Raw genomic sequence first — 22,378 nt, 5'->3', positions numbered from 1 at the left:
TATGCATCCGTGAAAAACCAAACAAGAAATTCCTTACATCCCCAAAATATATTGGGAAGTGAAAATAGCAAGGTGCAGAAAAATATAGAGATGTCACCATAGGAGTAAAGCAAAATAACAGCAAGAAAAAGTAATATAGCAGCCCTGACTTGCAGAAGCAGGAACCGGTTTTGTAAGGACAAATTAGAAAGTAAAAAGCGGTGCCTTAGAGCCCGGTGGGAACTGGAAGACCGCCGGCAGGGATGGGAGATTTTTCACTGTATACGTAAAATAGCAACACAACGTCTTGATGCTCGAATCATAGGAGCTAATTACTGTTTTCGAATCCAACAAAACCTGTTTTTAAATGTTGTAGTGCGTGTAAAACTTTTGAGGCACTGAGGGGAATCATCTCGTGGAAACCCTCAAGGGCGCAAAGGCCCACGCCTCGGGAATTTATCCCCAGTGTTATATTGAGGATAAAACACCTGGACCGTCTCCCCAGAGGCTGGAGAATTCGGCTTTCCCCAACCGAAAGATCAGTCCCAGAACAGCAGAAACGGCTGACCCCAAAGATGACCCCTGCGGACTGAATTTGTTTATAAGGTAAGTTGCAAAACAGCTCACGTACTAATAGGATCCCGCTTTTGCTAATGTGTGTGAGAGTGGGGAAAGCTCCTGGAGCACACACCTGAGGCTGGGGACCGCGCCCTGGAGCACGCACCTGACACTGGGGACTGCGTCCCCAGGCACACACCTGAGGCTGGGGACCACGTCCTGGAGCATGCACCTGACACTGGGGACTGCGTCCCCCGGGCACGCACCTGAGACTGGGCACCGCGTCCCCCCCGCAGCCCCCTGCCGCTCGGTTGGGCTTGGTTTTGTTCTCTGTCGATGCACGCGTCTCGCCTTTGGAAGTCAGTCCTCCCACCGCCCTGTCTACCACGCGAGCCCGGCTCCGAGGGCCTGGGTCCCCGAGCCCCACGAGCGGGAGTGGACGCGGTCGCAGCAGGAGCAAAACGGCGAGCACACCCGAGCCCTGGGGCTGGAGGCCACTGGGCTGGGGTGGGGGGCACGGGAGGGGGGTCGACTTGCCCAGCGGTTTCCATCTCACCATTACCCATCCTGCCGCCCTGCGCCTCGCAGGACCCCCTGCCCCAGTGGGGACCCCCGAAACCCCGCAGGACCCCCTGACCTCAGGGACCCCCGAGACCCCGCAGGACCCCCTGTCCCGGCTGGATGGCATTAGGCCGCTGCCCGGCCCTGGGGACCCAGCTACGAGTCAAAGAAACATATTTGAGGTTTTCCAAGTTTTTCATTTCGGTGATTCCCAAAGTCGAGGGCTGCACAAGATTCCAAAAGCACGGCCGGCGCTGGCGATTTTATATTTTAACAATTATCCTTGTGGCACCATCACCGGGTCATGGAAGGAAAAATACTGTAAGGTCAGAAAACGAGGACCCTCTCCTCTCAGCGCGGCCTTGTTCCGGGGAGTCTTCGACGCTGGCAGTTTTGCCTCCTTCCATCTGTCGCGGCTCTACCGTGTACCCTGCGCGGGGACAGATGCCTTAGAGGGCTGCGGAGATCCGGACTCCGGGCGCGGTGACCTCTTCCCGCTCCCGGTGCCGCGACAAAGGAACTGGGCTCCGGCCCTGCCTCCCACCGGCCCCACGGGGGGGGGGGGGGCCACCACGGGCGGGTCGGGAGCCCTGCACTTCCCGGGGTTCAGAGGGGGTCCTGGCTGGGAAGCTGAGCACCAGCAGCCCCCGACAGCCGGGCGGGCACACATTCACTGAGTGTGTGGAAAGAACCCACAAGTGAAGGGCGAGACGGAGGGAGCAGCGGGGAGAGAGGGATGGTTCCGACACCGCAGCGGCCCCAGGAGCCAGCACCTAAGCACCCGACCCCACTCCACCCCCATCCCGGCGCTCCCTGCCCCGGCTTCCACAGCCCTCACTCCCCTGCTCTGTGGCCCAGATGCGGTCCTGGCGGCGCCACTTCCTTCTGCATTGTTTGATGCCACCCTGGCACCCTCAGCTGCTCCAGCCTCCTGCCCGCCTGGATGGGGCGGCAGACAACCAGGAGCTCAGGGCACCCAGCTCCCAGGGATTCCTGGGTAGGCCCACTCCGCCTCGGTGTGCCTCGGTGTTCTCTATCGAGGTCCTCCAACGAGGGTAGGGAACTCAGCAGGATACACTGCTCCCTAACTGGCTACCTGCTTTACAAGGTGTAAGGCCAATCCTTTTTCTTTTTCTCTCTCTCTTTTTTAAATAAATTATTTATTGAGAGAGTGCAGTGGGGAGAGGAGAAGAGGGACACAGAGTTTCAAGTAGACTTTGCTGTGAGCCAGAGCCCAAAGTGGGGCTCAATCTCATGACCCTAAGATCAGATCAGGACCTGAGCAGAAACTAAGGGGGGGATGCTTAACCAACTTCCTCACCAGGCGCCCCAGGCCAAGTTTTATTTCATATTAAGCAAACAGGAAATAGAAGCAAAATTAACATGTTAATACCCCCCACCCCCACACCAAATACAAATCAAAGAGATATAGGGCGGGAGCTCAGGGCCCCTATGGCCCCAGGCTCCATCAGGGTAATTGAGGAAATGGCTTAGAGCCAACAGAACCCTTGGAGGCTCTCTCTCCCTGGTGCACAATGGGCCAACGCCCCAAACTGATGCCATCCATCCACCTATATCAGTCCGAGGACACACACCCCGGGGTCCCCTCCCTGCCCTGCAAGTGCTCACTCACTGTCCCAGCCTTGGAACACAGACTCCTTGCCCTGTAGGATGAAGGGGGTAGAGGTGCAGGTGGAGATGGAGGGGGTAGGGGGACACCCAGACGTTCTGACCCTGCAGGTGTGTGTATGTGCGTGTTTGCACATGGCCATGGGCGCCCACACGAAGATGTGGTAGCAGGTTCATGGGCACGGACTCCAAGCCACCACCCAGAACAACACAAATAGCATGAGAACACAGGAGCCTTGCACAGTTCCCCGAAATGAAAACAGTGCACACAAGACACATCAACAGGAAGACACATTTGGTTGCTGGGCAGCTTCTGTGCAAGCGTTGGGTGGGGTGGGGGTGGGGGTGGGGGTGGTGCAAGTAGATAAAGGGAAAATAAAGAACCAACGTGGTAGCACCCAGCCTAGACCCTTGTTGAGAACGTGGGTCTTTCTGCCAAAACAAAGCAAAAGGAAAAACATTACAAAGCAAAACAATCCCAGGGAAATAAAAAAGAGAAACCTAATACACCTCCCCCAAAAGCCCCCAAACTAAAAATTAAAATAAACACAAAATTGCAACGTGCAGTCCTCTGCATGAAGGATTCAAACCTTCCCACTGCTGCCTGGGGCCTGGTCCTGGGTAATCGCATCTAGTAACAGACTAGTATAGAAGCCACGGTCCGAGGTCCCCAGGTCCAGGAGCTGAGACGCAGAACCCCGTGCTCAGTTAGGTAGACCCGTCTGCCCCACCCTCCCTGTTGCCAAAATGCTGGACAAGAAGGCAGATGTGCCCCTGCGGAGCAGCTGTGACTTGTAGGGTGAGGTCTGTGAGGTCAGGGCTGAGCCGCCGTAGGTCCAGTGGTTTCTGTAACTCCAAGTAGAAAGCGAGCAGATTCGGAGTGAACCTGAGCCCAGATCTGGCTGCTGGAGGGGGCGGGGAATCTGCACCCCCAAGCCGCTCTCAGCGCAAGACCCTATGCCTTGGCCCCTTGCCCAGCGTCTTCCATGAGTCTGGCAGGCAGCGTCCTGCCTGGTGACAGGATTGTGCAGTCTGTAAGCGTTCAGAGGTGCTGGTTCTGGGCCACACCTGCACTGCCCCCAGATTGGGGGTGGGGTCGGGCCTAAATTCAATGTCTGCCTTCCCGGGGAGAACTGCCCGCAGGAGTCGGAGGCCCTGGTCTTCCTGGGTTTAGCCACTCGTGCATCCCTCAAGCTCCCAAGTGAAAGCATATCAGCTAGTGGGGGTGGTGTGGAGCCAGCTGTTCGCGAAGTCAAGGGATCCCTCAGCATTCCTGCCCTCCTGCTCCCAGAGAGAGAAGTGTGGACGTGAGGAGGGGCGCTCCCCAGGCCTCAAAGCAGGGGAGCGCTCTGGGGGCCAAGGTGGCTACACGGTGGCGTGGCGGTGGTGGCGGCGGCGGCGCGTTGGGGCCAGAGGATGGAGCCCGAATGGGGTTCTGACACCCGTCCGCCGTCCCCAGAGAGACCAATCCGGGTGAGCGGTGGCTGCGCTGAGCGTCGTTCCTCAAAGTCGGTGACGCTAGCAGGCGGCTCTGGCGTCCCGGCTCTATCCAGAGGGTTGTTGACTCTGCATCCGGATTAACCTGGGAATCCCGCGGGCGCCTCTAGTGCGCGGTGCGAGCGAGCGCAGATGGGGAGGTTGCTGCAAGTTCTGGGTGAAAGCTGGTCCGCCTCTTCTAAGTGCCCGTCCCGGCTCCACCGAAGAGGCCTTTGCACGTCCGGCAGAGCGTTAGAGCCACGGCCGGGAGGGGTCTGCTCGGGCGCTTCCTGCCCGGGGCAGGCGCGCCCCTTCCAAATGTAAAACAAAAGGACCCCCCCCTCCACACTCCTCAGGGGCCTACGGGCTGTGCACGCAGAGGTGCGCAGTGGCCTATGTGGCTCGCTGGCCGCAGAAGCCCGGCTGCGGGTGCTGGCGTGCCTGGTGTGCATCCAGGCCTGTCACCCTTGTGGCCTTGTTTGTGCCCCCGTGTGTGGCTTGGGGCGGCCTCCATTTTGAGGTGGGGATGCAGCAAGTTCGGCCTCCTGGCTCCCTGACCCGCATTTCGCAGAGGCAGCCGGAAACTTGAACGATTGGTGGAGTGAGTGTTCCTCGAAGGGGATTGGGGAAGGCCACACCTCGTGGTCTGTAAGGTGGCACTAATCCTCCTTTCATCAGCCACTTCTCAACCCCTTGGCTACTCACCTCCCAACGCAGGCGCAGCAGTTTTGCCAAGGCCAAAGGACAGCAAGTCCCCTACAGGGGGATGAGCTGGGGGAGGCTTCTGAGGAAGTAGGCCCATGCCCCGAGTGGTTTGTGGGTCACCTCAGAGCAGCCCCCTTTCATTCAAGAGAATATTTATGGAGATCCTCCTGGGTGTTTGCGATGTTATAGACATCACCACTGACTCTCAAGGTGACAGCTATGAGTTTCTATGTATAAGGAAACTGAGGCACAGAGAGGCAAAGACACTGGCTCAAATTTAAACGGCTCTAAGACCAGTATTCCAAAGCAACTTCATTTAATTCCAGTACATATGGTTTCCTTTTATTCCCCTGTCTCTCAAAACTACCCCCCCCACACACACAACAGATCTGCTACCCTGGGGTGGGGCCCTCAGGTAGCAAGTTCAGCGCGCAAAAGAGACAGGAGTGCAGAGAAAGTGGGATTCTTTCCCAGAATTCTCACCCCATCACCAATCTAATGGGCTGTGATGGCAAACACCTCCCTTCCACCTTTTTATTGCTTCCTCTGAAAGTGCTTTGGGAAGATGTGCCCTGGGAGGTCAAGGGCAGCATGCACCTTGGCTAAAGCACACTGGAGAGGCATTCATCCCCAGACAAGGCGCTGCAGACTTCCCCTCAGCAGTGCCAGGCCTTTCAGCTGTCGGAGCCTCTACCCACTGTGGGGCCAGGAGTGACACAGGTGACCCTGGCTAGGAGGGATTAGAGCTAAATGATGCGCCTGGTATCTTGGGCCTTAAATAACCTCCTTTCCATTAAATGAGAAATGGCAGAGGGACTTAAGAGGGCCTCGTGTACTTTTTTTTTTTAGGTGTGTAAATGCACCCGCTATGCTATATTCCCATATTGTACAAATATAGTGGCCTTGTTCTATATGCATACTTGCATTCATAAGCGTGCATCTCCTGACAGTGCGTACAAGCTGCCCCACATACAGTGCGTGTGTGTGTGTGTGGGGGGGGGGTGTCCTTCTCTGTCCAGCTGTGGATTGCTCCTAGTCACTTTTGACTCTTCCTTCTATGAGTCTACACCTGGGAGTCATGCAACTGGCCATCTGTACAGCAGAAGTGATGGTACGTGGGCATAAAACTCACAATTGTCCAGAACTCACCAATACCCACAGGTGAGTGGGTATGAGGTGGTGAGTGTCACGGGCAGGGACTTGAGGGTCTTTGGGAGTGTGGGTTTAAGGGGCTGATTTCTCCATTTCTGAAAGCCTTGCACGTTTTCTCAATGAAACCCCAAGCTAGCTGTTGACATCTTGTATTTGGGACACACACACACACACACACACACACACACACACACGATGAGAAGGGATCTAATCTAATCTCTGGTGCCCAACAGGTCCACACACCTGCTGGAATTGCTGCGAGGTGGGGACTGCCGTCCCATTCAGTCCCATAACCGTCCCATCCCAAGCCTGCCCTCCGCACATCGCTTACTGCCTCACCTCTAGGACACACCTGACACCGGGAATGCTCCCAGAAGACCGGGGTCCTTGGGTCTGTGTCCAAGACGGACCCTTCCCACCGGGCTGCCTCCAGGCTGCACACTGGCCCTGCCCCCATTCCGGGCCGCCGAGCCCAGGGGCCGCGGGGACGCTCTGCGCAGCAGCCCAGGTGCCCCGGTCTGTGTGCGGGAGGCCCAGGTCGGACGGACAGAGGCGGGGTCCCGGCGCCCGGCGTCCTGCGGCCCGCGTGGGGCTGGTGGCCCTGTCCAGGCCGCGGTGGCCGGGCGCCGGCTCTGGCCCGGGGACTCCGAGGCCTCGCGGCCGGCGAAGGAGAAGCGGAGGAAGGGCAGAGCGGGAGGCCGGCGGGGGCTGGGGAGGCCGGCGGGGGCTGGGGGGGCTGGGGGGAGGCGGGCTGGGCTGGGGAGGCCGAGCGGGGAGCTGGGGGAGGCCGGGCGGGGGGCTGGGGGGTGGCTGGGGGGAGGCCGGGCGGGGAGCTGGGGGAGGCCGGGCGGGGAGCTGGGGGAGGCCGGGCGGGGAGCTGGGGGAGGCCGGGCGGGGGGCTGGGGGGGGGGCTGGGGGGAGGCCGGGCCTGGAGCTGGGGGAGGCCGGGCGGGGAGCTGGGGGAGGCCGGGCGGGGGGCTGGGGGGGCTGGGGGGAGGCCGGGCCTGGAGCTGGGGGAGGCCGGGCGGGGAGCTGGGGGAGGCCGGGCCGGGAGCTGGGGGAGGCCGGTCGGGGAACTGGGGGAGGCCGGGCGGGGGGCTGGGGGAGGCCGGGCCGGGAGCTGGGGGGAGGCCGGTCGGGGGGCTGGGGGGAGGCCGGGCGGGGAGCTGGGGGAGGCCGGTCGGGGAGCTGGGGGAGGCCGGGCGGGGAGCTGGGGGAGGCCGGGCCGGGAGCTGGGGGGAGGCCGGCAGCCGCCGCCGCCTGGGGCCGCCGACCTGGGCTCGGGCTGCGGCCTGGGCAGGGAGGGCAGGACCCCGGGGTCCCCGCGCCCCTCCCGTCGCTCCGGCCGAGCCCGGGTCCGGCGAACGCTGGGGGCCGAGGCCGGGGAGGGGAGGCCGGGGCGGGCGCGGGGCGCGGGGGGGCGCGGGGTGGGGCGCGAGGGCGCCGAGGCGGGGCGGGGGGGGCGGGGTGGGGCGCGAGGGGCGCCGAGGCGGGCGCCGAGGCGGGCGGGCGGGCGGGCGGGCCCGAGCGCAGCGCCCCGGCGCCGGCGCCGACCCTTCCCGGCCCCGACGCAGCCGAGCGCCCGGGACGCGGTGTGCGCTCCGCCGCGGGGAGGCTCCCCGGCTCCGCGCCCGCATCTGCGCCGCCGCCGGCTGGGAGCGGCCTAGGGCGCGGGCCCGAGCGCCCGAGCGGAGCCCGAGGGGAGCCCGAGCGGAGCCCCAGGCCCGCGGCCGCGCGCGGGAAGCCTCCTGCCCGGGCCGCCGCTTTGTCGGCCGCGCCCCGCTCTGCGCCCGGCGCGCAGGGGCCCACCCGCCGCGGGGAAGGGCGCGCGCACCGATGGCGGACGCCGGCTGCCCGCGCTGCGCCCCGGGACGCGGCCGCTTACCTCGCACCAGGATGCGGCGGCAGTGGCCCGGCTCCCCGAGCCCCGGAGGCCCGTCGCCGTCGCCGCCCCGGGGGCCCGCGGGGCTGGGAGCCGAGGTCCCGGCCATCGCCCTCGGGCCGCGGCGGCCCGCACCGGCGCCTGCGTGCTCCGCCGCGCCTCGGCCCCGCCGCCCGGCTCCCCGCGGGCGGGTCCGCAGCCGCGCTCGGCGCCCCAGCGCCCATGCCCGCCGCCCGCGCCCCCGCCCCGCCGCGCCGCGCCTCCCCCTCCGCGCGCCCCGCCCCGCCCCGCCCCGCCCGCGGCTCCACCCCTCGCTGCCCACCGGGCCGGGGCCGGGTCCTCGAGTCGCGGAGCTGCGAGGGGGCGGGGCGGGCGGAGGGGGCGGAGGGGGAGGCGGGACGGGGCGGGGCGGGGCGAGGCGCCCCCTTCCCCCCTCCACCACCCCCCGCTCCAGCCCGGGTCCGGCCTGGAGGAGGGAGGCCGGGGCGGCCCTGGGGCTGTGCTCGCTGCGCGCCCTGCGCTCAAGTTCGCCAGCCTCACCCCTCCCCGCGCCCCTGGCCCTCGCCCCCCACCCCCTCCGCCTCGCCCCCCGCCCCCTCCCCGCGCCCTCGCCCCCCGCCCCGTCGGCCCGGGGAGGGCAGGCCCCGCGCTCCCGCGCTCTCAGCCGGGCCAGCAGCCCCGGGGCTCCGGGAAGGCGACCCCGAGACCCTGCCGAAAGCAGCAGAAAGCGCTGGGCCTCGGCCGGCGGGGTCGGGCCTCCGCGCTCCGCCGCCCCCAGACCCCAACGCCCGCTCCCGGGCCGCTGGCCGCAGGCAGGCCCCTTGCTCCGCGGAGAGCGCCCGGCGCCCCGATCCCGATCCCGACGGGCAGCAGGTGGGTGACCCCGTGCGCCGCGCCCCGGCCCAGCCCCGGCCCAGCCCCGGCCCCGGAACGGCCCCCGCGGGGCGCAGAGAAGCGGGGGGCGGGCCCCGGGGCGAGCGCTCGGCCTCCCGCGCTCAGAGGGGCCTGCGCCCCGGGCCCAGCGTCTCCTCCGACGGCCCCAGGACGGGCCCGGCCCCGCGTTCCCTCCGCGCGACCCCGGGAGGGGCTGGAGGAGACGCTGGGCCCGGGAGGCCGGTGCCCCGGGCGCGCCCGCACCGAGGCCGGACCCCCCCTTCCCAAAGCACCGGGACCGCCGACTTCGCTCCCCTCCCCGGCTCCGGGATGTCGGGCCGAGAGTGTGGGCGCCAGTGGCTGTTGGGGTGCGCTGGGGGCCGCGCCCGTGGCCCCTGCAGCCCGGTGACCCGGGGAGCGCGCGGACGGGCCAGCCGGTGCCTTAGCGCGTGCCCAGGGTGCCCGTGTTTGTGTCCGAGCTCAGATGCCCGCGGCAGAAGGCGAGGTGGGCTGGACGCCCCAATTACTTAATTGGGTGACAAACAGTGCCTCGGTGAAAGGTTTGAGATGTGGGAAGAGGGGAGGGAAAAGGGTGCAGGGGAGGAGGACGGCTGCTCCGTTCTGATAGAAAGTGGGGGGAGGATAGTAAAGAAAGAAACTTTCTCGGGCCAGGGAGCCCCAGGCTGTCCGGTGCTCGGGCAGCGCGCACAGGAGAGATGACAGCTGGTGGCACCTGGGGACCTGGGAGGAGGGAAGCTTGTAGCCGCTGGAGGACCTGGGCAGTGGGACCCGACCCTGCAGGACCGAGCTGGCGGGAAGGACCCAAGTGGCCCGTCTGCAGGGCCCAGGCTCCGCGGTGACCCCCACAGGGGCCTGGACTCCCGGAGGCCAGTCGCCTGATCCAGCCTGTCCCCTTCGCTCTGCACTTCGGTCTTTCTCCGCGCCAACTCTCTCAAGCTGACTTATCTTTATTATTCAAGCAAGAAGCAGAAAGTAAATACTCCGGCTCCAACCTTGGGTGGTGTGGGGGGGAGGCAAGCCCTGGCTTTTCTCGGGCGCAGCGGCTGAATTTCAATTCAGAGAAAAACGGAACAGCCCCGGCTGAGCCCTGCCGGGTTTTGTTTGTTTTCACCCTTTACATTTTCGTCCCACAAACACTGTCTCTCAGGGCCAACAACTCCGGTCTCCATGGGGCAAACTGTCCCGAGGTCCACGATGGGCGCACGGGCACCCACACCCCTGGGGACCCAGGCGGGCCTGCGGGAGAGGCGAACCCCAGGGGCCAGGACCCGCCCGGAGCAGGGAGGAGGGCTAGTTCTTGGGAGGTCCCGTGCTTCCGCTGTCTCCCGCCCTCGATTTTTCCTTTCCCTCCCGCCGCCTCTTTTCGGGGTGGGATTTGGCTTCCGGAGGGCATCAGGCTCTCTGGGCTCCCGGGCCTGGAGGTGGGGCCCCCACCCTGGGATTGCACCCTTCGGGGCCAGCGGGGGAGCTCAGGGCTTCTGCACACAGAGGTGGAGAGTGTGCGTTGTGCACGCGTGTGGGTGTGGGTGTGGATGTGGGGGCCGTGCTGGATCTGCTGGATCTGCTGGATCTCCTCCCTCAGCGGCTGCAGCCCAGCCAGGGTGCCCGCGGGCCCTGCGGAGCCTGAGCCCGTGCCTGGCCCAGGAGGTGGGCTGTGTGGGGCCAGCGGGCTCCCACCCACACCCTGTCCTCTCTGGAGGCCCTGACCTGCCGCCTGGCTCCTGAGCTTGCGGGGTGCGGAAAGCTGGGGAGTCTGTACCGGGCAGGGGCCCCCGGTAGGGCCGTGCGGGGTTGGCCTTGCTGACTGCACACACTCATTTGTTGGGGTGCCCGTGGGTTCCAGGAGGCCCTCCTGCCAGGGTGGGCAGTGGGCAGAGCGCTGGTGTTGACCCGCCTGGCGCGAATTCTCTGAGATCTGGGGTTCCTGCCTCTGCAGCGGGACAGGTGGCCTATGTGGCCAGTGTCTTAGGCTCTCACTGCCAGTCTACACTGGCGGTCTCCCAGTCATCTCAGCTGGGTTGAGATCCTAACGATCTGAAAAATCCTGTCTCTCTACACACCCACTCCCTTTCTGTAAAGCAATTCAGGGGCCTTAGTGGGAGGCACGCGGGTGGGGGAGAGCAGAGGGAGTCCCAGCGCGCAGGGGCGGGGCCATGGCCCAAACTGCTTGCCCAGAGGCTCTGACCCTGCCAGGCTGCCAGGGCCGCAGACTCTAGGTGTTGCTCTGGCCCTTTCTGGGTCCCACCGAGCCTCCACAGCTCACAGCCAGGATCCGTTCCTGTTACCAGCTCTGTCCTGGCCTCTGCTGGTCCCACCGGGTCAGTGGGCTTCTGCTTCGCAGGATGAGCTGCTCTGGTTACATTGAACTGCTGCGTCCTGGGCTGGCTCCCTGTGTCCTGTGTGTCCTGTGGCGACCTCTGCCACAAGGAGCTCCCTGGCCATGGTGGTGGGGGTGGTCCTCCCTCGGCTGTAGGAATGGAGAGGCAGCCAGGCAGCAAAGGGCTCCAGCAACCCAGCTCCCTTCAGATGCTCCTTAGGATTCGGTCTCCAGAAGATTTCTCCAAAACAGCCTGAGTTGGGGAAAGTCCTCCCTCCAGTCTCACCTTGTTTCCCGCCTTGCTTAACTGCCATCTCCAATTCTTGCTGATTTTTCTCCCGGTGTGGGCTTGATCCAGTCTTTTTCCAGGGACCCTTTAGGCCCTCCCCATCCACCTTCACCAGGCCTTCTAGCAGGGTGACGTAACGAGTGAGACGTGAGACTAGTGAGATGTCCTGAGCCTCTGTCCTTCTGACAGCTGGGCACCCCCGCCCCATGCCTACCCTGCTGGGCAGCAGGCCCTCTAGCATCAGAAGTGTGTCACCTGTCCTGGGTTCTAGGGGAGCCAAGATGGGCATGTGTTTGGGCGGGAGTTGGAGTCCAGGTTCTCCCAGAAGCTCCCTGTATTTCGCACCCAAGCAGGTGAGTCCTCCGCAAACAGTGGTCCTGCGGCTCTGGCTGGAACCTTCAGCATCCCCTTTGCTGCTCAGATCCTGGAAAGTCAGAAGCGTCATCCTGTGTCTGGTTCCTCGTCCTTCTGTATCCCTAGGGTGCTCTGACAAGCACGTCAGGCCAGCTCTCCAGGCCTGGACCCCCGACCCAGCTCAGCCCGGCTCCGTCTGGTGCCTGGGCCAAGCCTGCAGCCCCTTCCGGTGCCTTCCCCAGCTGGCTTCCTCCCTGCATTCCTCAGCCTCTTTACCTCCCTGCTTCCCTCTCTGGGCCAGTGCTTCTCCTTGGTCCTTTCCCTGAGGCCTAGAGGCTTGGGAGGTCTAGGTATCTCTGTCCTGTCTCATCCCCTTTTTGTCTGGGACTCCTGTCCATCTTTCTTCTTACGGGTTTTGGGGCCCCATACAGAGGTCCCTGGGAGATCCTGGGTGGCATTCTTCTGGCCCCCAGCTATTCCTGCTGGGACAAGGACCTCGGGGTTTGAGTGAATAGGGAAGACCACTCCTTGCAGATTCAGCTGGGGAGCACAAGACCCAGGGGGCAGAAAAAAAAATCCGGCTTCTCTTCCTTCCCTGACCCTGCCTATACCCCACCCTACATGCCTGGGAGCCAGACCTCCATACTGGAACATCAGAGAGGGACCCTGGCCCCACTCTCTGGTAGGAAGGGATTGACATTTTAAAAGTAGATGAGGTGCTGGGGCGCCTGGGTAACTCCGTGGGTTAAGCATCTGCCTTGGGCTCAGGTCATGATCCCGGGGTCCTGGGATGGATGGAGCGCCATCAGGCTCCCTGCTCGGGGGAAGCCTACTTCTCCCTCTGCCTCTGCCTGCCGCTTCCCCTGCTTGTGCGCTCCCTCCCCTGTCAAAAAAAAATTAAGTAGATGGGGTGCTGCTGGAGTTTTTTTTTTTTTTTACAATGGACATTGTTATTTTTGTAAAAAACAATAAAATGTGTTCATTTCTGAGAAGAGTAGCAGTGCTGCAGCCCAAGGAGGGCTGCTCTACTGATGAGACGCCGTGTTCCTGGGTTGGTGGGACAGGTGCTGGGGGCAGAGTGAGGCTCCTCTCGATAGCCAGCCGCCTGCAGGCTCAGACAGGGCTCAGTCAGTGACAGGGAGCAGACCCTCCGGGCCCTATACCCTATATGTGCCAAGGTGGAGGGGGGATGGAGGGGGGCTGGGAAGCAGGGAACCCAAGTTAGCTGTGCTGGGGTGGGCTGGTGCAGGGTGAGGTGGGGAAGGGCCAGCTACTGCCCAATTTCTCATTTCTTTGCCTCTCAAGGCAACACCCCCCTGCTTTGCTTTGTCCCCTCTTCCGTGTAGGCAGGAATCCCAGGGAGGCGGTGGGACAGCTCTAGGGCTGTCAAGATCTGCCGATGCCAGGTCTGGTACACCCGCTGGTGCCTTTCCTGATCCTGGGGGTGGGTCCTGAGGCCCATGGGGAGAGCTGCCCGGGGGAGGCTGTGGGTCTAGGCCAGTTTGTAAAGAGGACCACACTGGAGTGACAATGGCAGGGTTGATAACCTCTCCCGGTACTTACCACCCAGTGGCTACCAGGAGGCAACTCCTGCCTGGACTCTGGCGTTGGACCAGCACCAGGAAAGCTTAAAGGGAGGAGGCCAAGGATTTCTCGACTTCCCATGTATTAAGTCACTTAGGAAAAAAATCACTAGTGCTGGGCTGCTGACCAAATGGCTTCAATTCAGGTCCAGTGACTTCAGATCAGGTCCCCAGTGGGTTCCTGATATTTCAAGGGCTTCCAGGGGAAACCTGGCTGGGAACCCTTGCATTGGGCTAGGGCGGGGGAAGCAGGCATTGCTGGATGAAAGCCAGGAGCCAAGGTCTCGGTGGTCAGTGTGCAGTAATCCTGGGCATGAGAAAGGGTTATTTCAGTCAGGACTTCGGGTGGGTGGGGGAGGAGGGAAGTCAGCAGAGGTCTGGGAGGTAGGGGCAGTCTGGGGGTAGGAGGATCAGAGGGTGAACAACTGGGCCCAACACGCAGGTGTCCAATCTGATCTGGAAAGCTCCCCCACCCACAGGACTCTGTTGAGAGGCCACCTAAGGGCAAGAGCGGAGGCGACTGGCCGGCCAGCCACTGGACGTAGACTCAGCCAGTGGAGCAGAGTGGGTGTCCCCAGGGTCTGGGGCAGGGGCTTGGCGGGGTGGGGGACTCCTGGTTGCTGATCTTCTCATCTGCTTTCTCTAGACAGATCACCCCGAAGCTTCCTTGGCGTCCTGTTCCTCTTCCCTGGGATACTCTGAATTTCCTTCCTTGCCCGTTCTCTGATGGTTTGCTACTTCATCCTCCTGCTTCCTTTCTCCTTCCGGTTCTCTAGTCTTCCTCCCTTCCCGGCGTTTCTCTCCCTCCCCTCTCCCTCCTCTTCCCCTTCGTGGCTCCCAAATTCCCCACTTTCCATCAGCCCTCTCCTCGCAGGGGCAGAAGCACCCACGTTTACTTGTGTTTCTTAGGAAATTACCATCCCAGCTGGGTGAGGAATTTAAACGCGTGAAAACACTTGAGACTTGAGAGAATCTTCTGAAAAATTTCATTCTTTCTTAATAAACAAAATTCACTCACTCCTGCCACACTCTGATTTTATCTGGATCATTCTCTAAATCAATCTAGCAAGAGATACAGGGCAAAGTGCCCCACACTGTGCAACGCGGACACTGTCATCGATGGGACACGACACCCCTTAGGGTGGGACTGGGTTTCTCCCTTCTGCAGAGAAGGAAATGGACCAGACCGAGGTCACAACCCTAGGTTGTGTGGCTTCAACCCAGGTGCGGGATGAGGGCACTGCCGCGGCAAAAAACCCTTCCTTTGTCTCTCACTTCGCTCTGAGAACGGGGCTCCCCCAGACTGTCGCGGGACTCAGGCAGGCACTACGTGGCGGCTCCCAGCACGGCAGCCGGTGGGCCCCTTCCAGGGCGGCTGTGGCCTCTCCGGAGACCAAAAGAGTCCCGGGGTGTCAGACTCCGAGGAGCAGAAGCTGAGTCGCCTGCGGCTGGCTTTACCGTGTGCGGCTTTGTTCCTGTTCGGGTGTGGGCTTCCCTGAGATAGGCCTACGTACCGACTCACACACTCTCACACTGCGCTTCAATAGTTTTTAGTATTTTCACAGATAATACTCACGTGCGCAGTGTATGTCCAGATGTCCAGTGCAGCTGTCACCACCGTCAATGTTAGGTCATTTTCATTGCCTCAGAAGGAAACCTGTCCCCTTTAGCCGTCACTCCAGCTGCCCACACCGCCCCCTCCCAGCCCTAAGCAGCCACCAAATATGCATTTGCCTATTCTAGATTTTTCATATAAGTGGAATCATATAATAACTGATATCTGGCTTCTTTCACTTAGCATAATGTTTCAAGGTTCATTCACGCTGTAGCATGTATGAGTGCTTTACTCCTTTTACGGCTGAGTAACATCCCCCTGTATGGCTATCCTACATGTGCTCACCCACTCATTATTGGTAGACATTTGGATGGTTCCCACCTTGCCTGTGAGAGTGTGGGTCCCCCCCCTAGCTGGGGGTGTTCCACTGGCAGCTCAGAAGAGCAGCTGGAGGCGCACGGCGAGGCTCACGATGGGCCATACACTGGCTGATGGGTCACCTTCCAAGCCTCCTTTCACTCCTGCCCAGTGAGAGGGGACAGCTGGACTGAGAGACTTGTAGGAATTCTAGGCTCTGGAGTAAAGATTCAGAGCCTTGACTCTTGACTAGATTGGGTTAGAATCCTGGTTCTTTTTTTTTTTTTAAGATTTTATTTATTTATTCATAAGAGACACACAGGGAGAAGCAGAGACGTAGGGAGAGGGAGAAGCAGGACCCCAGGATCACGACCTGAGCCAAAGGCAGAAGCTCAACCGCTGAGCCACCCAGGCGTCCCTGGAATCCTGGTTCTACCGCTACCTAGTTGCTGACAGTTTAACTTCTGTCCCTCAGCGTCCTCATCCATTAAATAGGGATCATGTTACTGCCGAACTCCTGGAGTTGTTCTGAGGGTGAGTTAATCTGTGTAGAGCACTTGATCTGGTACCTGGCACTCAGCGGGTGCCGATGCCGGAGGAAGACAAATGTAAGCTTTCATCATTTAGGGCGTAGAGCCAGAGCTCACAGGAGCACAAGTTGGACCCGCTTTCTCTTCCTCCCGCCCGGATGGGTAAACGAACAAAGAGGTTAGCCTGTGCCTAAAGGGAGGGGGAGGTGGTCTGACCTGGGGGCAGGGAGCCCAGATTCCAGGTCTTCAGCCCCAGCCGCCTAGGTGGAGTCAGGATGGGGGTGCCCGAGAAACTGTCTCGCTGCCAGGGCCCCTGGATAGCAAAGCTGTGGTTTTCAGCCAACCTCACGTTTCTCAAAAGCAAACATTGAGCTCAGAGAAGACCGTGGGCGGTGTGGCCCCCGACCAGAACCCTGCTTTCAGTTATCCAGCCGCAGCACTGCTGAGCTCTTGGTGTTGAAAGTGCTACCCTTGCCTCTGCCATCAAACTAGATTCTCCCCTTCCCTGGTGGAGAACCCCAGCCAGCTCCGGTGGCTCAGCCCAGGAAGGAAGGAAGCAAAGGGAGCCCCAGATGGGTTTTGAGTCCTGCAGCCTAGAGGCAGGGGGGGTCCCCACAGGCAGTGTCCTGCCCCCCCCACCCTTCCCGCATTTCCCACCAGGCCTGGTGCGGACAGACCAGGAGTGGCTCCTTGGGCTCTTTGCGGAGCAGCCTGGAGGCCACCAATGGTGGCTTTTATATCATTTTACACCTTTGGATGTGTGGGGTTCAATTCAAATCAATCTAGTGAAACAATTTTTTAAAAATGTTGCTAGAACAGGTTTGAAGAGGCATGTTGTTTTGTTTTGTTTTTTAATTTGACGGGGGTGGGGGAGGAGAGAGAGAAAGAGAGAGAGGCAAGCAGGGGGGTCCGCAGGCAGAAGGAGAAGCAGGCTCCTCGCCAAGCAGAGAGCCCGACTTGGGGCTGGATCCCAGATCCTGGGATCCTGACCTGAGCTGAAGCCAGAGACCCAACCGTCTCAGCCACCCAGGTCCCCTAGGAGTTTGTTTTGACGTCTCCATCAAGGACAGCTGCTCCTTTGTCCCTCCCCTACTTTGTGCCTGAGAGCTTGCCTGCAGTGACTTGCCCCAGAGACACGGTTCTTTTTGTCTCTGCTGTGCCTGCTGCCGCACTGCACATTCACGGTCACCAACCATCCGGGTCGGTCCCAAGTCCCCAGCACGGGAACCCACTCGTCTTGGACCTTGTCCCAAGAAGGATCATTTGCCATCAGCATCACAGCTAAGTTGGGGAAAGGGAAGCTGCAGAGGCATGATGTGTGGCACCCTTTCAGCAGTTCCCTGGCTCTGGGGACTACTCTACCTCTCCGCCCACCCCCCTCCCAAGCTTCCTTGCTCTCTGGGTCAGGCAGGTCCCTCCACCAGCATGGCCTGGCACCGGCTGCCACGCAAAAAGGGAGTTAACTGGGGATGAGCATCAGGTGGCCCTGGAAGTATTCTCCAGCTCCTGACTTCAGAAGTGGAAGGGCAGGGACGCCTGGGTGGCGCAGCGTTTTGGTGCCTGCCTCTGACTCAGGCCGTGATCCTGGAGTCCCAGGACTGAGTCCCACATCCGGCTCCCTGCATGGAGCCTGCTTCTCCCTCTGCCTGTGTCTCTGCCTCTCTCTCTGTGTGTGTCTCATGATTGGATAAATAAAATCTTTAAAAAAAAAAAAAAAGAAGTGGAAGGGCAAGGAGCTGCATTGCAGCCTATGTTGGGCGACTGCTGGGCCTTTGTTGCAATCTTGGGAACGCCCTGACCACTAGCCAAGGCCCCCTCCAGATAGTCCCTTAGGGCACCTGTCCTATTACCCACGCCTGCCCAAATGTTGCTAAGAATTTATATCCACTGGGAACCATACTCTAGAAGCTGCTGCACACTCTTTGGACTATCCCTCCTCTGACAAATGTTTATTGAGCTATTACTATTTCTGGACAGGAGGCCGGACACTACGGGACATTTTTGAGCCAAACAGACCTAAATCCCCACAGTCAGGAAGCCTATTTTATTGGAGACAGCTAACCTTCCCTTGGATAGTGAAGTTCAAAGGGGAGTCATGGCAGGACGGCTCCGAAGTTGATCTAGAAGGTCCCGCCCACCTGCTCAGCAGTTTGCAGAGATGCACAGACCAGTCAGTGACTAAGCCCAGGTGTGTTTTGGGGACTAGAAACTGGCCTCTGAAAATAACTCCTGTTGAAGAGGTGCTCTCCTGCAGCCTCAGTGGTTCTGTAATAAAGGAAAATCCCAGAAGGGGAACACATATTTCTCTTGTTGAGTTGGCTAAGACAAAACAAAATAAAACAAACATACAAACAAAAGCTCCCAAACAGACATGCAGTCCCATGCCTTGGGCATCCAGGGTGGGGATTTTGTTCACGTATGTTTGTTGTGCACCAATTTCATTAACTTTTAAACAGTTTTTTTTAAAAAGAAGGACAACATTTGTCTGAGGAAAAAAAACAAAACCCTCTAACTGGCACAAAGGGTTATAAAATGACAAGCAGGTGTCTCTCCAGAGCCTCAGCCCCATCCTGGAAGCCCCGAATTCTTGCCCCATCTCGCACATCCCCAACGGCATGGAAAAGCAGGACCGAAGCCACCTGTCCTCTGCCCTCCCTGCTGCCCTCGCCCGCCTGCGCCCCGGGTGACCCGGAGAGTCCGCTTCCCCACAGCCTCACCACGCCAGTGTGTCACCTAAAATTCGGATCTCTGTGAGTGTGATAGGATTCTTTTTTTTTTAAGATTTTATTTATTTATTCATAAGAGACACAGAGAGAGAGGCAGAGACCCAGGCAGAGGGAGGAGCAGGCTCCATGCAGGAGCCTGACGCGGGACTTGATCAAGGGGCCCCAGGAGCATGCCCTGGGCGGAAGGTGGCACTAAACCACTGAGCCACCCGGGCTGCCCAGGATTCTTTTTTTAAAAAAATATTTTATGTATTTATTCATGAGACACAGAGGGGATTCTCAAACGAATCAAGTCCAGGGGAAAGGAGGGGGAGGGCAGCGCGGGCCGGGCGCACAGGTGGGCGGCACCGGGCGGGCCTGGAGGCCGCAGCGCAGGGGTGGGGGTGGGGGTGGGGGTGCGGGGGCGCGGGGTCAGTGGGAATTAGCGCGCGGCCGCCCGAGGAGCCCGCGGGGCGAGGTTCGGCGGATTAGCGGGTTCAACGGCAGGTCAGGGGAGCTCAAGGGGGCGACGAGGTCCGGCGAGGTCAGGGCCTCGGTACCGCGGGCCGGGCGCGGGGCTGCAGCGGGGACCTTGCGGCCTCGGGGGCTGGACCCGGCCTCTGCAGAGCGCGGGGATGCGCTCGGCTTCCCGCCTCGGCCTGGAAACGAGGGGGCGGCCGGGGAGCCCCGAGGGGTCCGGTGCACCGTCCGCGAGCGCCCCGCAAAACGCGCCGGGGCTGCAGGTGCGCGCGGGCGCAGGCGTGTCTGGGGAACCGACTTCTGGGTTTCCATCTCGGGTCCTTTTATCTGTAACGACTTTCCCGTCCGGCCAGGTAGGAGAGCTCTCGGGCGAGCGCACAGCTCCACGGGCCGCACCTTCGTGCCGAGAGCTCCAGTCTGTCCTTCCCCGAGGCACACACCTGCGGCCTCCGCGGCGGGACCGTCGCACCGTTGGTGCAAAACTAATCACGACCCGCGCCGCGCGCTCTCGGAGCCTGGGCGCGCGGGGGGAGAGCCGGGAGGGCGGCCCGGAGCCAGCGCTTCCCCAGGGCAGCGGTGTTGGCGCAGCGCGCGCCCTCCCGGAGCCCCCGACCTGCGGCCTGGGGAGAAGGCGCGTGGATCTGCCACTTGAGCCCCTTTCCTCGCCTCCCCCGATACTCCTGGGGGTAGCGAGGGATGCCAAGTGGGCTCTCCACCCCGAAGTCCTGGGGCGCCCCGGGGGCTCGGCGGTCGATCGCCTGCCTTGGGCCCAGGGCGTGACCCCGGGGTCCTGGGATCGAGTCCCCCGTCGGGCTCCCTGCGTGGAGCCTGCTTCTCCCTCTGCCTGCGTCTCTGCCTCTCTCTCTCTCTCTCTCTCTCTGGGTCTTTCATGAATAAATAAATGAATCTTTTTAAAAATTTGGAATCCTGGTCTTGGCAGATGATCCCCAAACCCCAGGAAACAGACGGACAGACGAAGGATAGCGCTCCGCGTCACTAAGTGCAGGTGGCGCCACCCTCCTCGCCATCTCTAGTGGCCTCACGTTGCATCATTCCTTCTCCAGGGACCTGCCCCTCCTTTCCGCGAGGCCCGCGCCGTCTGGGGCGATGGAGCGGAGATGCTGAGCGGGAGATGCTCGGGCCGACGTCCCCACCTCCACCTCCACGAAAGCCGGGCCCGGGTTGGGTCCTACTGATTTTCCGGAGGAGGCTCCTCCTTTAGGGTCGCTCCTCTGGGGCAAAAATTGCAATAATTGCGAATCCTTTGGGAAATGGTGGTTGGGAAGGCAGTGCTGGGGGTCCCGCTGGGGGAGAGGTGTGAGTGTGCGCGTCTCTGTGTGTGTGCATCTATGTGCGTGCGCCTGTGTGTGTGCGCATCTGTGAGTGTGTGTGAGCCTCTGTGTGTGCATCTGTGTGTGCGTCCGTGTGAGAGTGCATCTGTGTGTGTGCATCTGTGAGTGTGTGTGAGCCTCTGTGTGTGCATCTGTGTGTGCGTCCGTGTGAGAGTGCTTCTGTGTGTGTGCGCATCTGTGTCCCTGTGCGCATCTGTGTGCATCTGTGGTGTGCGTGTGCGCGCATCTGTGTGTCCGTGTGCACGCCCGTGTGTGCGTGTCCGCGTGTGGGCGTCCGTGTGCGCGTGGGGGGCGGTGGCCGACCGGGCCGTGGAGCGGGAGGGAGGAGGAGGGAGGCCGCCGGGAGGGCGGGGAGCGGGGAGGCTGCGCGCGGGCCGGGGCGCCGCGGGTCCGGCCGGGACCACCCTCCGGGTTCTCGCCTCCTGGGCTCGCGCGGACGTGCGCGTCGCGGGCGGGAGGTAGTCTCCGGGGACGTGGCGAGGGGTCCTGGCCTGCGCTCCCGTCCAGGTGCACTCGGAGGTCCCGGCTCCCCAACAAAAGACCCTGGAACCCCGGTGCCGCCCCCGCTGGCCGCTCTCGGCCGCAGTCGCTGCATCTCAGGACTGAAAGGCTGGCCTCTGGCTGGAAATACCTGTTTTTAAATCGAATGGCCAATGTTGAGCCTCCTTTAAACGCCGCTTCCAGCCTCTGCACACTAGTCAGTTAGAACAACACTAATAGAATTAAAAGGGGGGGGGGGAGAAAAATCCTAGTGCCCAATCCTAGAATCCATCACCTTCTTTCTTGCATCTTTTTTTATTTATTCATGAGAGACCCAGAGAGAGAGGCAGAGAACGGCAGAGGGAGCAGCAGGCTCCCTGCGGGGAGCCCGATGCGGACTTGATCCGGGACCCCTGGATCACCGCCTGAGCCCAACCACTGAGCCACCAGACGTCCTGTATTTTGCATTTTCTACTTGAGGTCTCACCTGAATACCTGCCACGTGCTAGGGTCCTCAGGGCCGAGAGATATTCTGTGACTCTGCATTTTACTTTAACCATTCAACTGTTAAATATTCTGGTGTGTCCAGCTGTTGAGCATCAAAGTGATGCTCAAACCAAAACCCTCAAATAGATACTTTTCTCCTTTAGGGGGATTATTTCCTTAGGATCCTTATAGGCCAGCAGGGTAGGGACGGTTTCACTGCTCTGAATACAACGCCGCACCGCCTTGAAGCTTTTCCCCATACCACAAGCCTCTGCGGAGCGGGCCCCAGAGCAGCTACTCCGCAAAGTGCTGAGCCCTTTAGGTAGAAGGGAGATGAGACTGGGGAAACGTGGGGAGGGTGGAGAGGGTGTGGGGATGGTGGGGTAGAGTGGTGAGGCTGGGGCAGAAAAGGACTGAAGGTTCCTTTTCCTGCCTGGAGAAAGGTAAGACTTTCCAGGGGACGTGATGCCCTGACAGCCTCAGGCAGGAGTTTGTCAGGTAGAAGCTAAGGGAGGACACAGGGACCTTCGGGTTCACAGGCCGGGTAGCTGGAGGGCTTTGGGGGTTTGGAGGGGCAGTCGGTGGGAAAGTCCGGGCAGGTGAGACTCTTACCTTCCATTTAACGGAGTTGAAAACCACGACCTCCTCTTTGAGCAGAAGCACTATTTTAAGCTGTTGCAGGATTAATAAGGACTTGACTACATAATCGTTAGTGTTTTAAGTAGTGTTTGGTTAAAAAGGAACTTACATTTCCTTTTAAAAAATCAGTTGTCCTTTAAGAAACAATTCCTTACCTCAGCTACAGTGATATGTATCTTAAAACCATACATATATTACTTGATTTTTTCCCATAATGAGACTATATTCATGCATTACGTGGTTAACATTTTTGTTAACAGAAACTCATTGTAAAATAACCAGGCTGAAACGTCTCTGAGTCCTCCTCCTTAATCCTCCTTCCACAAGTCGCACAGCTGATAGGTACAACGGTGCGTGTGCAAACTGTGTGTTTTTCATCAACATTTTATTTTATTTTTTTAATTTTTATTTATTT

The 22,378-nt window shown here is 60.6% G+C and overlaps 1 protein-coding gene across 1 annotated transcript in view; it reads right to left on the bottom strand.

Moving 5' to 3' along the window:
• VAX2 (ventral anterior homeobox 2) overlaps positions 1 to 11,467 on the bottom strand; it is a 31,699-nt gene extending 20,232 nt beyond the window's left edge. The window contains exons 1-3 of the mRNA XM_055329460.1: positions 11,440 to 11,467; positions 10,349 to 10,471; positions 7,946 to 8,119 (exon numbers count right to left, since the gene is read on the bottom strand). Of these exons, the coding sequence (XP_055185435.1) occupies positions 7,946 to 8,119; positions 10,349 to 10,471; positions 11,440 to 11,467 (325 nt within the window). The remainder of the gene's footprint in view (positions 1 to 7,945; positions 8,120 to 10,348; positions 10,472 to 11,439) is intronic.
• Between the last annotated feature and the right edge of the window lie 10,911 nt (positions 11,468 to 22,378).

This window comes from Nyctereutes procyonoides, unplaced genomic scaffold (assembly GCF_905146905.1).
Source record: "Nyctereutes procyonoides isolate TBG_1078 unplaced genomic scaffold, NYPRO_anot_genome, whole genome shotgun sequence".
NCBI lineage: Eukaryota > Metazoa > Chordata > Mammalia > Carnivora > Canidae > Nyctereutes > Nyctereutes procyonoides.
The sequence above is the reverse complement of the archived record's forward strand: the minus strand, read 5'-3'. Positions and strand labels throughout refer to the sequence as shown.